The 18,929-nt window shown below is 41.8% G+C and overlaps 1 protein-coding gene across 1 annotated transcript; it reads right to left on the bottom strand.

The window, feature by feature from the left end:
- Positions 1-1,046: 1,046 nt before the first annotated feature.
- Positions 1,047-15,193, bottom strand: COQ3 (coenzyme Q3, methyltransferase). Its single transcript, XM_075266658.1, has 7 exons — positions 15,076-15,193; positions 13,581-13,659; positions 10,855-11,004; positions 8,205-8,304; positions 6,089-6,331; positions 4,161-4,320; positions 1,047-2,573 (listed from the first exon to the last, which is right to left on the bottom strand). Exons 1-7 carry the CDS (start codon positions 15,158-15,160, stop codon positions 2,386-2,388), a joined length of 1,005 nt encoding a protein of 334 aa, XP_075122759.1. The 5' UTR covers positions 15,161-15,193; the 3' UTR covers positions 1,047-2,385.
- Positions 15,194-18,929: the final 3,736 nt, after the last annotated feature.

Here is an 18,929-nt window from a genome sequence, read left to right as displayed (position 1 = left end):
TTTTGTGGAAATCATCATTGACCTAATTAGCACCAAATTTATCAGAAGTTGCATGATGTTTGATAAATTTGGCACTTCTATAATTCTAAACAATTCTGTCTTGAGATGTTACTCAAATTTCTATACAACCCATTCACTGGAGTAAGATTACAAAAATTTTGCAACTTTTTATAAAGTCACATACAGTTAGACAGGCTACATTCTCGCCCATTTCTTTTTTAAACTGGAGTGAGTGGTCTAAGATGCATAATGTAGCACAAATCATCTCAAGAAGTTGTGAACATCTACTTTGCAATTCCAGAATTCTGGAGTGCAAGCTTTGATAAATTGCCCCTGATAAGTATACAGTCAGGAAGGCTGAGCAACCATCATCCTTATTATAACTGTATAACAGGACATATCTAATCATTTAAGGTACCTACGAAAACCATATATGAAGCCTTATAAGGTCATAAAACTGACTGCCCAGCAGGACCCTGCAGATATTTCAACTTTTCATGAAAACTCAGGTACCCTTTAAGAATAGCTATGATTCTATGAGTAAGGAACCATGGTCCAAAACGCGTAAACTAGTCCCTATGGATTACTTGAATTGATGGAATTATCTTTTATGTACACCAATTTTATACTTATGTGGCTAATAAAAGCTATGTTTGAAGTAACTGTCATTTTGGATCATCTCCTGATATTGCTGGATGTTTTGCTGTCCTTTTGTTCTTCCTTCAATATCGTCTCCAGCCGAGGGGATTTGGAAATCTGTGCACAGGATCTAAGTATCCAATTTTGAAGGAGGACATTACTACATACAAGTGAGTTGGGCTGTATATCTTCACACTTCTTAGAACCCTTTACGAATAGGATTGAATGCTGGAAGCAAGAAAACATTTCCCAAAAGGGTTGTTTATTGAAGGTTTCTTTGCTTCTCGATTATAACCAGTCCTGTTCTAAGCCTTTTAAGGTTCATGGTGCATGGTCGTATCATGATGCAAAGCACATAAATAACATGAGCTTTCAAAATACTAAAGACACCAAAAATGGGTTTGTGAATTGGTTTAATAGGAGATAGGGTGAAAACCGAGGGTTCAGTTTCCGTTAATGTCAGATGATGTCATATTTGTTTAGTAAAAATGTCAGGCAAGCAGCTGAAACTCTACTGCAATCATTAGCAAGGCATAGATATAGCTGGTGAGAAGAACTCTATACAAGTATGTAAGAGTGCCCCCCCATGTATGGAAACCATACATTTTTAAAAGCAAAAAAAAACAAAACACAACCTTGGAAAAGTAATAAAATAAACTGATATTTTATTTTTAAAGGGTTATTCCCATCTTGGCAAATTGCTTCCAAGATGAAAATAACTGCTCTCGAGTCCTTGCCCGTAAGGCACGATTTGCAGCTTATCTTGGCATGATTTCCCACAATGGGAATAACATTCAAGTCTGTTGGGTAAGAATAGTGTACAAGATTAATCACTCCACTTCAGATACAAAAACTTTTTACCAAAACCTGATTGTCTACTATTGTAGAGTGGTTTACTGGAAATTTAATAGTGGTAGATCATCAATATCAGATTAGTGAGGGTCTATCACCAGAACGTTGCTTCCTCTTCACTGAATACAAAGCACAGTCTTGTAAATTGCATAAGGGCTGGGTTTGGCATTGCAGCTCAACCCCATTCCCTTGAATAGGACTGAGCTGTAACAGGCTATATGATGAATGAGCTTGTGTGGTGGAAGCAGAACTCAACAGAGTGTGGGGGAGGTGGATCTGTGAGGGTCCTGAATATCAAATTTCTACAAACAACAGATATTGGGAACCATATTCTAAGGATAGGGCATCAACAATTAACTCCTGCACAATCCTTTTAATAAACTACATGGTAGTTGTCATTGGGATATAAATATACAGCCTTTGTATAGAGAGACTATCACTCAAACTAATATATAATACATTGTAGCGCAGTTATAGCTCAATTACAGCTTCCTGTAGTTTATCATGTGCTCATGATGAAACTGTTCTTGGCGATTTATCGCTTTGTTAACAAATATTTTATAATTCTCAATATCTAAAGACTCCATAAATAAAGACAGATTTAATTGGAAAATTTACAATAAGTATATTATCCACCCACTGATCACAGGCTGTTCATGCCTGTTACTAGACAGCTCCAAACATCCCTCCTACTTACTGTGATCAGTTACAAAATTCTATACACAAAAATCCCCACCCCACATACTTCAGAAAATACCACCAAGTCATCTGAGTAGCACGGTGTACTATTGTGAACATAAGCATATCATTATCATCAACACCATAATTCATTACAGGCCAACAACTGAATAGAATGTCTATTTCATTTTTTCAACAGAAGTCACTATGCCCTGCTTAATTGGATGCTTCCGCTGTCTTCAACAAGTCCTGTTCTTTCTCAAATTCCAAGTCTGTTGACTGCTCTTGTGCAACCATCTTGACTGCATGAATAGCATAGTTAATGCTTGTGTCATCAAACCACCGCCAGGAACCTATCAATGGGTTGTACAGCATGCCTCTCAACGTACTGGCCACAAATCCATCTGTGAAAACAACACAATGTGTTAGGCTAAAATGAATTAATGTATGCGGTTCAGCCTGTTATCATGCTATGTGGATCCAGAGAAAGGCAACAATCCCATGAGGCAGAAGTTAGTTTTTCTAATCTTAGGGAAAAATTCCTTTAACACTTTCACAAATAATCACATTCATTTACGTCATTAGCGGGAAGGGACTTAGGGAAAGGGCTCAGGAGCTCAGCGTTCTCCATACACAGCGGATGCCGGGTGTATAATACAGCCAGTATCCACCGCTAACAGCTGCGGTCAGTGCCAACACTGATCACAACTGTTAACACATTAGATGCTGTGGTTAAATGCAACCGTGGCATCTAAAGTGCGCAGTGGCCATGGGTGATTAGTTGCCATGACAGCCGGGAGCCTATTGAAGGCTCCCAGGCTTGTCATTATATCACTATATATATTATATTACATGCTGGCTATGGGAGCGTGTAATAGAAGTGAATCTATTTTACTATTCACTCCAAATATATTAGCATTGCAGTGAATAGTATGAGCGATCTGACCCCCTAGGGGTGTGAAAACAATAGTAAAAGAAACATTTTTTAACCACTTCAATACCGGGCCAATTTCTGGTCCAGGACCAGACACATTTCAGGTTTTTTTGTATGTGCAGTTTTTTCGGTGACACATAGGGTTTTATTTTTGAATGTGTTTACATTTTTTTTATATCCAGGAAAATAAACAAAATAGGTGGGAAATTGTGTCTGGTTTTCCTTTTTTTTGTTTTTAAATTTAATAACACAAAGTGCTACAGAAACACTTTATAAAATATTTTTTCCACTCCGTTACGGTAATTTTTATTTTATATGGAGACATCAGGGGTGGGGCTATAACTTTTAATGACAATTTACATTTTTTTAAACGTTTAGATTAATTTTTTTTTTTAAGATTGTGCCCCCATAAGGTCATGACACCTTTGGGGACATCTGATCACATTTTTTTTTTGTATTAGAGACTGATTTCCCCTGTAACTGTGGCTGTTACATTTAGCTCCAGTTGCAGGAGGAATACAGCCTCCTGCATGCTACTATACCTGTAGGACCCAGCAGCTCTCGCAAGACGCTGAGCCTGGTGGATCATGTTACCGCCAGGTCAGAGGGTGGCCGCATCATGGCGGCGCTCATTGAGCACTGTATACACAAAACTTCCCTGCCTTATCTCTGGGAGCTCCAGCTGAAGTTACAGCTGGCTCCCAGTTTCAGCAGCTGCATGATCTTCTGCAGCTGCTGTATTCTGATTGGATGTACTGGTACGTCCTGTCAGAACAAGGCAACCACCTTCCAGACGTATATAGTCTATGGGCGGTCCGGAAGTGGTTAAAAGTATTTAAAAAAAAAAAACGCAAAAAATATAAAAGTTCAAATCACCCCCCTTTCCCTAGATCACATCTTACAGTAAAAAACGCCCTTCTATGTTTACTTAGAAAACTTAATCCATGATCTTGGAGACAGGTTGCCTTTAAAATTCAAACTAAGGCAAATAATTCTGTTAGACTATATAAAAAAGTTGTTTTCCCCAAAGTGGATTAATTTCGTTTAATCAACTTACTGGATTCTAGTAGTCTCTCCAACTCCACAGGTGAGATAAACTTGTTCCAGTCATGAGTTCCTTCTGGTACAAGAGACATCACCTTCTCAGCCAGCAATATTCCAAGAAAGTAAGATAGCTTTGTTTTGTTGATTGTCGTAATAAAAAGTGAACCACCTGGCTTCCAGGAAGGAGACATAGACTTGTCAGTACCATGTACTAATTATATGGTCATCCTCTATGAGAAACTACATTGCATAACATACTGATGAATGTACATTAGCAGAAACAGATATGCAACTCAAAAAAAGGTTGGATTAATACCGTATATACTTGACCCAAATATAAGCTGACCCGAATATAAGCTGAGGCCCCTAATTTTACCACAAAAAACTGGGAAAACTTATTGACTCGAGTATAAGCCGAGGGGGGGGAAATGCAGCAGCTACTGGAAAATTTCAAAAATTAAAATGATTGGAGTTTTTGGGTGCAGTAGTTGCTGGGGAAGGGGAGGGGGTGTTTTGGTTGTCTGTCTGTCCCTTCCCTGAGCTTGAGGACTGGGTTTTTTTCCCCCGCTTGTAATTCAGTCTGGCTGAATATAGGATATCTGCAGTGATGCTATTAACCCCTTCCCGATGGAACAAGAGCACTGCAGATCCCCTATATTCAGTAGACCGGGCACTTTCAGACACATGGATACCTAATGTGTATGTGTTTCACAGTAAATTTTTACTTTTATATGTATTCTAGGCAAAGGAGGGATTCAGAACTTTTATTTATTTTATAGCTTCTTTTTTTTTCACTATTTTATGGGAGATTCTATACATTACTATTGTGGCTGACTCGAGTACAAGCCGAGGGGGCTTTTTCAGCACAAAAACTGTGCTGAAAAACTCGGCTTATACTCGACTATATTTGGTGGACTACGGATAAAATGCTTTTGTAGAAGTCAATACTTATTGGAGGAGATATATTATGAAATCATTTTTTTCAAGTCAGTTTTGCCTTGCTGTAGTTTGAACCAAATGTATCAAACGCCGCACAAAGTTTGAGATTTGGACAAGATTTGTAACATTTTAAACAATCACATTTGATAAATCAAGTGTATGGACAGCTTACCACCCTCATATTCCCACCCACTTTAGAACTGTGCACAAATATACAAATATGCCCAGAAAGTCAAACAAACCTATTTTGTGACTTTTTGATGACAGAATTTTGGAGCATAGAACTTGATAAACATCACCCATTATCATCATATAAGTCTCTCCTAAAATGGATACTTCATCAACAGTGAAAGATCTTCATACATGCTACTAAATATTCATATGTCCTCAGAGTATTCAATTTAGCAGCAGCATAACTAGATTTGTCAAATTTCGGACCAATGTGAATCGGATGAGCGAACTTGGAAGAAGACTAATGGCCACAGCCAAATATTGTACATGCATTCTGAGGTTTTAAGCCTAGAGTAAAAGACCTAAAGGTAAGCAAGTACCCCTGCAGCGATCACAGCTTCATTACTCGTAGCTTTGTCTTTTGTTATTTCTAACCTAGAAATTGAAATCCCAAAATGGACGACACTTTTCAGTTATCTGCCAAATACTAAAGATCACCCTAATATACTGAATATACTATATGTGGGTCTTCTATGTAACCGACAAATTAAATATGGAGCATTTCACAGCCCACTGTAGTGAATTTTGATAGAATATTACAGTATATGAAAGTAAACTAAACCTCCTAAATATGGGCAAGAAAATATGGAATCAAAATCAATTAGCATTGAAGATTAGCAAATGTATTGTCCAAGGGTATGTTTATATGTACCAGTAGTGGTTCCATGTAAATAACTGAAACATCTAAGCTACTATTTTCCGTACACAAATAATATATTGAAGTATAATCTCATAAAAAAAAACATGCTACAATAAAGACAACTCTTATACCTTCAGTACTTGAAAACAGCTTTGAATAAAAGCCTCTACGTTGTTCACATGTTCTACAACTTCGGAGGCCACAACTGCATCAAAACTTTCCATGCTCTGCTGCACCATATCTTCTAGGGAACAATTTCTGTACTGGACACGTCCGTCTAGAACAGGATCGAATGATTTGTGCAGTTCTGCAGACTTAATGTTATCTTCTAAAGGATCGATTCCAGTGACAATTGCGCCAAGTCTGCCTAAAGGCTTCAGAGGAAATTGAAAAAAGACAGATGAACAGACAGAATAATAGCAAAATGTATAATACAGAACTAGAATGAGCAGGTGGTATGAAATGGAAAAGATCAGGGTCAACATTGGACATATTTCATTGAATACTTTTTATTTGCCATGTTTAAAGTGCATTTAACCTAACCCCTAATGAAATATCTATTTTCTCACTTATTTCATAGGGGAAGGGGGGGACAGCACCATGGGATGTCCTAAATCAGTCCCTGAGGGTGGGAAAGATACAGCCATTCCATAACTTAGCACACTGTCACAAGCAGAACCTTACAAACCAAGCTGGACAAGCAAGAACCACAGAATGGATCTGAAAGAACTTAGCAAAAGTGAGACCTGGGTGGCAAAAGGCAAAGAGGTTGAAAAACTGCCTTTAAAGAAAAAAAAAGTCCCTGGCTAGACCCAATTGGAGAAAACCAGGAAAGTCAAATTTTTTAAAAAAGAAAGCGGATGGAAGCCAAAACAGCACCACCGCACATAGACCTCCACATGTGACAATAGTGGTTGAAGACTGGAGTTTTTGGGCCTCAGAACCTGGCTCCAACAGCCCTTAAGCGCAGCTGAGGTAAGGAGGGGTAGAACATGCAAACCCTGAGGCAGCAGGACAACTCTCAGTCCCGAATGGGGGAAGATCATCTTGCAGAATAGCATGGGAATCCTAGAACTACAACAGGAAGGCCTGGCTCTGAAGGAGGGCTTCCTGGAGTGGACGTCTTGGGAGGACTGCCTTCAGGAGAGGTGGAGCACAAAAAGAGCAAAAACACAGAGAGCAGCTGGATGAGGATGGCTGGCACATAGCACTGTTGCGGGACCCCTGGTACCAGCAGAGATGAGCTTCCCAAGACCGCCCAAAAAATAAAAAGCTCTGTCCTGTATGCTCCGGATAAGGGAAGGGACACGACCACTCTATTAGAGGCAGATTCAGCACTCCATGACCTGGAGTGCTGAATCTGCTGAATGGAACAGAGTAATTATGGTCACTGCGTTGGCTGCTGTTTGGCAAAGTGGCAAGCTACTGACAGATACATGGAAGCATCAGCTGTAAGCGGAACCCCCTCCAGAAAAGGAAGAGGACTCCAGTGGAAAGTCCTGAAGCTATTTGGCCCAAGGAGCAGCAAGGGAAGACCAACTGCTACTAAGGCTGCCTTAGAAAGGGAGTCCACCCTCAGTACAAGGGATACCTGTAGCAGGCGGAATCTGCCAGGTGCAGAGCAGAAGCCACAGTTAGCAGTGTCCACCGTGGGAGGCCTTACAATTTGGAGGAAACAGAATGCTGACTTCTAATGGAAGGTAAGTGACTGTCTGGGTGAAGCCAGTCATGCTACTTGATATGGTCAAAGACAGTGAGGGGGGGAGATCTAAGTAGGGTGGCGATTTGCTCTAGGTTTTGCCTATCAATAGGCAACAGGGTACAGTGTAGCAGCTGAAAGCACAGCATTTTGCAGTGAGTAGTGGTTGTGTCTGGTTACTGCAGCTTAGTCTAACTGGAGTCAAAGCTGTCAGTGTCTCCTGACTCTAGTGACAAATCAAGGAACTGTTAGAGCTGTTACTCAGAGAAGAAGGGCTCAGTCCAGGAGGCGTTCTGTTCAGAGAGCTCCGGACATGATGGGGCTACCTCTTATGCAGTTGCAGTCTCCAGGCGTTAAAAATGCAAATTTCTCTTTATTCCTGCTGAAAATGCATGAAATTGACAACTAGGTATTACCACTCCCTTTGTCGTTGGGGTGTGTGCCTACACATTATATTAATAAGGGGAATAGTTGTTATTCATACATTGCAAGGAAGAATAACAGAGGAGTGTTACAAAGATAGTAGTAAGAAAATAGTATGAAGTTACCTCAGACAACAGTCCTCCACCACAGCCAACATCCAGTAGCTTCATGCCAGACAGAGGGCTCCCAACATCATGGTTAGGATTTTTGCTCATTAGAATGTCTCTATGGGCAAAACAGGTTAGAAAGCATTACATGCAATGCAGACCTTCATGTTTCAATCACTGCTATGAAGCAGGAACATAAATGATCATTTCTGAAACCAGGTTGCCCACTAATGTGCCCATAAACCTTACGCAAGACACACACATGTAAAAGGTTAGTATTTGTTCTTCTCCTGTACTATTTTTTCATAGTGTTTTGCTTTTTGGAATGTAAGAAATCAACCAGACAAGAGCACAATCAAACATAAGACATCTCAACAGCAAAACAATACAAAGAAGGCCCATGAAGTCCAGCATAGTAAATTATAGCAAGAAAATACAAGTGAAATACATATAGAGAAGAGTAAAAATTCGGCACATATAAGCAATATTGATTGAACTTCATCTAGAAATACTCTGTTACATGCCACACTCACCCACTCACTCGCAAGGAAAAAGCCCTTAGGGCAGCAGCAGCCGTATGTGCATTGATCCCATATTTTAAAAAATAAAAGGTGAAACGAACCTGTATCCTGGGGAACCTTGGCCATTCCTTAACATTATGTAAAAAGAAGAGATTGGCTTATAAGGGTCCTCTCATCTCACAACAGACTCCACTGGGCCAAATTCCAAAGATACCAGATCCGCCTCCCTCCAAACTATTCACTACAGACATGGCAGAGTTGGACTTAGCAATAGTGATGAGTATGTTGGACAACAATGAAGAAACAACACTCTGATACAATCTAAAGTAGTTAGTGTACAGTTTGTATAACATTGCAAATTTGGTGTGCCATCATAATCACTCAACGCTAGGGTTGAGCCGATCCTGACTTTTCAGGATCGATTTTAAAATCCGATTTCCGATCATTTTTCATTCGAACCCGATCTCGATCCCAATGCAAGTCAATGGGATTTTTTTATTAATCGGAGATCAGATTTTAAAAGCAACCCTGTTCACTATACAGCATGGAATCTAACAATTGAATGCTTTAATTGTTAGAATCCACACTGTGTAGTGAATCACTAAGTAGCCAGAGGATTTTTTTTTAATCCTCTGGCTACTTAGTCCCCCCTGGTGTCCACTTACCTCCAGAGATGGCTGCTCCGCTGTTCTTCGCCTCGCTGCCGCTCCAGCTGCAGTCTTCTTCTCCCCTCGTTGCCCCCTCCCTGCCAGGTTAGGAGAATGTGGGCGGGTTAGGAGAGTGTGGGCGGGTACTGGGAGGGGAGACGTCACATCTCCCCGCCCTGTACCCGCCCACACTCTCCTAACCCGCCCACATTCTCCTAACCTGGCAGAGAGGGGGCAGCAAGGCGAAGAAGACTGCAGCTGGAGCGGTAGCGAGGTGATGAGCAGCCATCTCTGGAGGTAAGTAGCTACTAGAGATGCTACTTTAGTCTCCCATTAGAATGAATGGAGGCAGCCGGCACGCAGGGGGTTAAGGCTGTGTGATGGCTGCTTCCATACATTCCTATGGAACCGCAGCGGAGCCTTAACACTGAGTATACGCTATATACTCAGTGTGAAGGCATTGTGGGAAATACTACCGATCTCGATCCCACCTAAAAAGATCGTGTTCGGAATTCCGATCGCAAAATTTTCTCGATCGGAATCCGATTTTTCCCGAACACGATCGCTCAACCCTACTCAACACCCATTAGTGTCTAAACCACTGGCAACAAAAGTGACGAAACCCCTAAGTGAAAAAGGGCAAATTGTGCCCCAAGTGCCAATATTTTGTGTTGCCACCATAATTTTTCAGCACTACTTTAAACCCCTTGGGCATGGAGAATACTAAAATGTTACAGGCTGTCACAGAGGTAGTGGATGTTAGAGACCTTGCGCTCCTCCACCTTCCCTTTCAGGTTGCCCCACAGATGATCAATAAGGTTTAGTTCTGGAGACATGCTTGGCCAGTCTAGCACCTTTACTCTCAGTTTCTTTAGCAAGGCATCTTGGAGGTGTGTTTGGGTTCGCTATCATGTTGGAATACTGCCCTGCGGCCCAGTTTCCGAAAGGTAGGGGATCATGCTCTGCTTCAATGTCACTGTACATGTTGGCATTCATGGTTGCCTCAATGAGCTGTAGCTCCCCACAGTCGGCAGGACTTATGCAGCTTGAGATGTGTAGCAACCCCTGTGTTCCCAATCGTTACGCTACTAACACAGGCTTATCAAATCTGAACATATCATTTTACTAGCTTCTGCCCGTGACTTCGTCTGCATGTTGTTGGTGTTGATCCACCTATATTCAGCAAATTGTTGCCGTTGATGGTTCGCCTGCTTCTGCGTTTCGGTAGCTCTCAAGCTGGCCTGCCGCTGAACTTGTTCCTCGCTCTGTGCCTGTGATTGTTCTGGCATGTCAGCAGCTTGCTGGGATGCCATATAATGAGCTTGTTGTAAATAGTAGTATTAGTAATATTAGTAGGATTGGGGAGGTCTGGGCAAGGGAACCTAAACCATGATCTTTCTAGGAAAACTTTCAAGTGCCAGCTCCTGAAAAATGATACTTTTCACATACGTTTACACAGGATAAAATTCATATTTATACAACCTTATAAACAATTCATACCTTATAAATGGCACTCGTATATCATTCATAGCATGAAGCGCAGAATATACTCCTTCCTCATCCCACCATTTTGCTGACCACACTTGGAATTTCTTCATTTCCATGGGATCCACAGTATGTGAGATACTGTATGGTCGCTTTAAACAATAACTGCACAAATATTACAATATTGATTAATAAATCTTAGCGAGCAGACAGTAAAATGCCATGAAATAAACCAGTAATGGTCACTTGTAAAAAACATGCACACGATAGTATATTACATGAAACTTAGTGCTTCCAGAAATTAAAAAGTCACAGTCGTTTCTGGTGATGTTTCAGAATAAGCTGCCATGGGAGTGTACATGAGTAATAAAACAATTTATGGCCATTATATGACATATATTGTAGAATTTGGTAGTTTCCACTCTGCAGGCTCGCAATGTCATTTTTCCCTGAGCTGGTAGGTGGACACTAGCTGCTATACACTGCATAAAGTAAGTAGAAAAGAATCTGCTACCTAACTTTCACTCCTTCACACAGAAACAGCCCCAAGATCATGCAGGACATAGAGGAGTGCTAACCTGTAATGATTTAGATAAAGCACTTGGGGATTGTTAAAGAGGACCTTTTATGGTTTGGGGCACAGGCAGTTCTATATACTGCTGGAAAGACGACAGTGCGCTGAATTCACCGCACTGTCGGCTTTCCTGATCTGTGCCCCGGGTAAAGAGCTATCAGTGCTGGTACCGTAGCTCTTTACAGTCAGAAGGGCGTTCCTGACAGTCAGTCAAGAACGTCCTTCTCCACAGCAGCGCCTATCGCACTGTGCTGTGTGAGTGGGGAGGAACTCCCTCCTCCCCTCCTGATAATACTCGTCTATGGACGAGCACTGTGAGCAGAGGGAGGGGGCGTTCCTCCCCGCTCACATTGTACTGCGCGATAGGCGCTGCTGTGGAGAAGGACGTTCTTGACAGAGTGTCAGAAACGCCCTTCTGACTGTAAAGCGCTATGGTAACGGGACTGATAGCTCTTTACCCGGGGCACAGATTGGCAAAGCAGTCAGTGCGGTGAATTCAGCGCACTGTCGTCTTTCCAGCAGTATATAGAACTGCCTGTGCCCAAACCATGAACAGTCCTCCTTAACAGTTTAGCTGCGGCATGAGCCTAAGCCACTGATTCTGCTCCTCCCTCCCCTCTAAATAGACTTCTGTAGTCATGTAATCTGATGTGACAAGCAGTCTGTTTCGAAAGCGAAATAGCAAAGATTTTTAGAGTAAAAGTCAGTTTAACAGGAATGGGAGGAGAAGAAAAACAGCCTGATATGTGGAGAACATAACATTTTTCTCTATTAAGATATATTACAAAGTTTCTTATAAGTTTGTATGATTAATTGATCCTAAGTTTATTGAAACGACAGTGACTATTTAGGATTCTAACTTGTGTTTTTGGTTCTTTTTAAATTGTTTGATGCGATATAATTCCTTGGCATTCTTAGGCTTTTTTCCACACTACTGATATGTGCGTCAAGACATACTTTAAAGGGATCTTATCACTCAGACATAATTATTTTTTTTAGGTACCACATCGGAATAGCCTTAAGAAAGGCTTTTCCTACCTTTCGTCGTCTTCTCCGTGCCGCTGTTCGCCTACAATCCGGGTTCTTGTCGGTATGCAAATTAGCTCTCTCTCAGCACTGGGGGCGGGCCCCAGCGCTCAAACAGCACTGGGGGCATCCCCAATGCTGCGAGAGAGCTCTCTCCAGCGCCGCCTCCATCTTCTTCAGCAGCGTCATCTTCATCCTCTTCTTCCGGCGGTGGCTTGTAACTTCTAGGCCTCGGGCAGAGCAGACTGCGCATGCCCACAGGCCACAAGAAAATGGCCGCTTACAATACTGTGCAAAAATACTATAGTACTATACAAAAATACTGAAGTACTATACAAAAATATATACTACATGGCATACAGGCTTTTTTTTTTTTTCAATGAATCCATTACAGCCACGTTTCACATACGTGCAAACTGACATGTGAAAAGAGCCTTAGTCAATCTGATGCTTTCCAACTTTGTTTAACTCTCCACCCAGATAACATCTCCACATTGACTATTAAAAGGAAAGAAATCGAGATTACAAGCCCCCCCCCCAACTATTTAGGTTAGGGACAGAGGTGGATTCGGAACAACTGAGGAACAGAGTTTGTAGACAGTTACAGGAGAATTAGACATAAGATGCAGTATCTTTCAAAGTTACTTGTGTTATAATAAAAAAAAATGTACAGTTACACAAATTTTTACTTTTGAGTCCATATTGTCGTCCTGACAGCCTCTGATTGTATGTCTGGAGGCATATAACTCCTTTTAACTTACATTCATATTGAGCAGTACAGGTGCCAAACATGCAACTCTGAATCATCTATACCTAAAACTGGATAACTCCTTTACACTAGGTCCACACTATCGATTGGCTTTCCATTCTTTGGGTCCGCTTGGGGACCAAAAACAGAAACCTAATCCGTTTAAAAAACAGTTACCTGCGGACCCCGTAGAAAATAATGGAGTTCATCTGGTTTCCACCTGAAAAATGCAGAAAAAAGTCTAAAGAAAAGTCCTGCAAGCAGGACTTTCTCTCTGCCTTTTTCAAGCAGATTCGGGGATGGAAACCCCAAATGGAATAGAGGCAGAGGTGTGAACCTAGTCTTAGATTACTTCATAAACAACAAACATAAAAACTGAATCAAAATGCTTACTTTCTTCTTTCTCCAGATACAGCACATATATTGCCATTTATTTCCGACAACCTTTGACCAGGAGTAGCAAGGCACATAGCTAGCAATAAAAATACAAATATAAAAAAATCTAGTTAAAATTTACAACGGGAAGATTTATAATCTATATAGACTATAATCTATAGTCTATAATGTTCATTCCCAAACCCTGTTCTTTGAACTTAGATCATATTTACTTCACAGAGGGTGAACAATTCAATCCCAATAAGAAACACAAATATTGCCTTCTAAGATAAAGCTTCACTTTTATTTCTCAAACTAAAAACTATGATTAAAGTCAATAAAAGCCATATTCAGACCACTCAACATGCTGGGCATTCCCAGATAATGTTCTCCAATATTGGGATGTGTACTAAACAAATAGGATATAAGGGTTTATATGGACTTGCTGTCCCTATAATAGACCCCTAACTCCCTAAACCAAGGTAAATACGTGAGCGAGATTGCTTCAGGATTGGGATTGATTTGTTCACCCTTTGTGAAGTCTGTGTGCAAAACAGGAACATTACATCCTCATGGTCAGTGATCTTTTAGATCATAAATAATCTAACGGACCATTTCCTATAACACTGTGCTGTTAGGGAGCAAGAGTAAACGCGCGTGTATTTTTGCAAAATACACAAGTAAAAATACTCGTGTAAGACTCCCATTGACTTCAATGATATTTTTTACACGTGTAAAAATATGCCTGTAAAATGTCATTGAAGTCAATGGGAGTCTTATTTTTACATGTGTATTTTGCAAAAATACACACGCGTTTAGTCCGTGTGAAGGCTCCCTTACTCTGTGGATAAATTGACAATTGGGTGTTTCCAGTTGGGGAAGGGGGTGTTCTTGAATACTCTTATAGTGTTGTATCAGTGCGGACAGTGCCACGTTGCATAGACATACGCCCTTTTGATAAGAGAATTTGGAACGCACAGTTGTAGATGTATCCTCACTTCTAATACCCATCTCTACTGAAATATGTCAATGTGTCCAGGCTTTCGCAGATCTACTTGGATGGGAGCTGAGCTACAGTAACGGGATGTCAGTAAGTGGTGTGTCTGCACTCTATAGCTCTGGATCTCCATTTAGCTGATCTGTGGGGGTGCCAGGTGTTGGACCACAAACAATATGTTAAGCCACCAGACCCACAAAACTTCCTTAATAAATCCATGCCCAATATTTGTGTGTCATTTGACTTATCTGTTTGGTCCTAAAGGGTTAATATACTATTTAGTCAGGGGTTAATTTTTTTTTTTTTTTTTTATTAAAGGCAGCTGATTATTTTACAATAGAAGAAACACTGCTGTTACACAGTTCACTCTCACAACTGACCAATCATTGCCATAGTCGCCTGTAGCACTGCAGCCCACAGTACATAGAGCTCTGCACTGCATTGTTATTGTATGGAGCCCCGGCCATCCAAGTCCTCTCCTTATGTGAAGTACGTGGAGCGGTAGCAGCCAGTTACCTGAGCGGTATCCGCCGTGCACAGCTCTGTACAGCCCAGCGGCCCGGCAGGGCAGAACCCCCACAAGACTCCACACAGCAGACATGCCGCTCACTCAGTGTGTACACAGGCTGAACTTTATAGGTGACACCTCCGGAAGCACCGACATGAGGGCAGAGGAAGGCGCTGCAGGACGAAGAGTGCCCCGGAACATGAATACAAGAGTGGGCGGGCCCGGCTCAGGTTGTGTTTGTTTCCTTCTGTGAGACTTGCGCTTCTCTGGCGATAAAGCTGCAGTCTGCTCCTAGTGAACTATTGTGTGCCTGCTGCTGCTCACACAACTCCTTGCCACTTGGCAGTGTCTCATACCTTACAATAGTGGCTATTGTGTGTCTTGTAAGGCCTCACACAAAACTTCCTTCAAAGTAAGATGCAGCAGTAGCTAAAGGAAGTCAGGGACCAAGGACCTCTCTCTGTACTAGTTTTAGTATAAACATGACAGACCCCGTTATAGTCTATGGGGTCTGCAGTGTTTGTGGGTAACTTGTTTTAGTGGTGGACTCAATAGAGAACCCAACACTACGTTACATTGTAAGGGAGCGTTCACACTTGTGCTGCTGTCCGCCCACCGTGATTCTGCCGAAAATTGCACAAATATAGATTGGGGACAGCAATTTCCCATTGGGTTTTTAAAGCAAACCACACGTGTCCATATTCAGCTTCTCTGTATGGACATAAAGTCAGATAGCAATTTCTTCATCATCCTGCTGTGATCCCTGGCTCCTATTAAAAACATTGGGACAGAGAATTCTCCCTTTAGAACTTACCCTTTTAGGCCAATGCCACACATGGCATAAACGCCGTTGCGTTTTACATACCCTGTAACATGGAGAAGATGGCAAATCCTATCCACACACTGCAGAAAACCATGCGCAGCGCACACACACTGCAATTTCCAAAACCATTGCCATTTTGGAGACTACAGCATGTCAATTATACCTACAAAAAGCCGATTTCTCTATAGGAAGCAGAAAGTCCTGAGGAAACCTCTGCAGATTTGCTGTGAAAAGCGCTGCAGATGAAGCCACGATGCCTTCTACTGTGGTTTTTCCTGCAGGTGTTTTTTTTTTTTTTGCTGAGGTCCACCACATGGGGTCTTATCCAAACAGAAAGCAGCCATATTTTTAAGTAAAATAAATTGTATTTTGGTCCAGAATCACATGAGCTATGAAATGAGACTAAATTGAGAAGTTAGTGACTATTTAACCACTTTTGGACCGCCCATAGACTTTATATGTCCGGATAGTGGTTGCCTTGTTCTGACAGGACGTGCTGGTACGTCCTGTCAGAACGCAGCTTTTGCACGAGATCGTGCAGCTGCTGATACTAGGAGCCGGCTGTAACTTCAGCCGGAGCTCCAAGAGAGAAGACTACAAGGTTTATTCCCTTCCCTGCCTTCTCGATCACTGTGCATACAGCGCTTAATGAGCACTGTATACACAGCTATGTGCGCCGCCATGATGCGGCCGCCCTCTGACCACGTGATCCGCCAGTGTCAGTGTCTTACAACAGCTTCTGGGTCCTACAAGACCCAGATCGGCTCTGCAAGCAGTATATACAATGTGCAGGAGGCAGTATTCCTCCTGCAACTGGGGCTACAGGGGAAATCATCTCTAATACAAAAAAAAAGTGATCAGATGCCCCCAAAAGGTCTCTTATGACCTTATGGGGACATCATCTGAAAAAAAAAGAAAAAAAAAGTAAAATACACCAATAAAATGCCACTATTAAAGGTTATAGCCCCACCCCCACAACACCATACAAAATAAAAATTACCTTAACAGAGAGGAAAAACTATTTTAGAAAGTTTTTCAGTGACACTTTGTGTTATTAAATAAAAAAAGAAAAGTGAAAACCAGACACAATTTCCCTCCTATTATGTTTATATTTTCCCAGATATACCGTATTTTTCGGACTATAAGACGCACTTTTTTTCCCCAAAATTTTTGGGGAAAAGAAGGGTGCGTCTTATAGTCTGAAGGTGGCGCCTGGCATCCGCTGTAATAGAGAGGCGGAAGCCGGCAAGTGATAGACGCCGGGGCCTGAGACATCGCTGCGCTTCTCTGCCCTGCATGAAGCCAGCAGCGGGAGGAGTGATGCTATTCCGCTCCTCCGTCCCCCCGCCGCTGGCTTCATGCAGGGCAGAGGATCGTAGCGATATCTCAGGCCCCGGCGTCTATCCCTCCCCGGCATCCGCCTCTCTAGTACAGCGGATGCCAGGTCAGTATCGGTGGCCCCTTCTCCCGTACCTGTAAAGTTGCAGGCCGGCTCCTGCGCGGCGATATCGCAGGAGCCGACCTGTTCGGGTGACAGCCGGGAGCCTAATGAGGCTCCCAGGCCTGTCACTGCTATATATTAGTATTGCGGCTGGGTCTATGACCAGCCGTAATACTAATACACAGAATGTCCCATAGACAGCAATACAGTTGTATTGCCGTCTATGGGACTTGCGATCAAGTGACCGCAGGTTCAAGCCCCGGGGGGGGAATAAAATAGTAAAAAAAAAAAAAAAAGCTTTAAAAATATGAAATAAATAAAAGTTCTAAATCACCTCCTGTTTTTTTTTTTTTTTTCAATGCAGGGTGTTCTAAGCAATAGATATCCCCCAAAATGGTATAACTAAAAAGTACAGCTGGCCCCGCAAAAAAAACGCTCTATGCATCCCCGTACAGCTGCAGGGTCACCTGTCAATGTGGCCTTGCAGCTGTTGCAAAACTACAACTCCCATATATTAAATATTTTACCAGTTTTTGCTTCAAAATTTTTTTCCCCTATTTTCCTCCTCTAAAACCTAGGTGCGTCTTATAGTCCAGTGCGTCTTATAGTCCGAAACATACGGTAAAAAAAAAAATAATTAAAACACATTTGAAAATCAAAACAACATAAAAATAAAGTCCTATGTGTCCCCGAAAAAAGACGCAGAAAATAGTTGAATGAGACGTATGAGAAAAACGTTACAGCCCTCTAAACTGCACATACAAAATAAACCTAAAATGTGTCTGGTCCTGGACCACAAACTGGCCTGGTACTGAAGTGGTTAAGGAAGGAAGCAGAAACACAACTTTTTTTTGTTGCAGTTTTTTTAAGCTAAAGTCAGGAGTGGTATGAGCAGAAGGTGAAGTATAAGAACTTCTTTTATATTTCCCATTCCTTTTGTAACCATTCTTGGCTTTGGCTCAAAAACCGCAACAAAAAGCTGAGTTTCCGCAGCATGGGGCCTCAGCCTAAAGTAGTCTCATCTCAGGTCTTTAAACCAGTGAATGGAGACGAGCATTGCCACCTTTCTGCTCTGTGCGGCAACAAGACAGGCTCAGTGAACCTCTACTTGCAAGCTGTGGATTGCACTAACTTGACATCACACCATTGTTTGGGTATGTACATCAGATAGTTATAAAATCTCTACAAGTCACTTGTGATGTTTTTCACATGAAAATATGTAATTTTTTCCCCTATATAGCACTGACATAGTCTGCAGTGCTTTAGAAACATTGTCAATCCCATATAGCGCTCGCAATCTAAATTCTTTATCAGCATATATTTGGAGTACGTGAGGAAACCAAAGTACCCAGAAGAAATCCATACAAACATGGTGAGAATGTACAAACTCCACGCAGATTGGTCAGATTCGAGCCTAGGACTCCAGCGCTATAAGGTATCAATGTAGCTCCCAATTATCCTGAATTTCAAATCTTTCTCTCTGGTGGCAAGAGTCCATGCCCCAACTTCAGCTGCATCTGCAGGATGTTTGTATCTAGGTGGCCACATAATGACATTATTACAATGTGTCCATGCTCCAGGGTCAGCGGGCAAGGTCC

Source organism: Leptodactylus fuscus, chromosome 3 (genome assembly GCF_031893055.1).
Source record: "Leptodactylus fuscus isolate aLepFus1 chromosome 3, aLepFus1.hap2, whole genome shotgun sequence".
Lineage (NCBI taxonomy): Eukaryota > Metazoa > Chordata > Amphibia > Anura > Leptodactylidae > Leptodactylus > Leptodactylus fuscus.
Note: the sequence above shows the minus strand (reverse complement) of the source record. Positions and strands in the feature narration are given on the sequence as shown.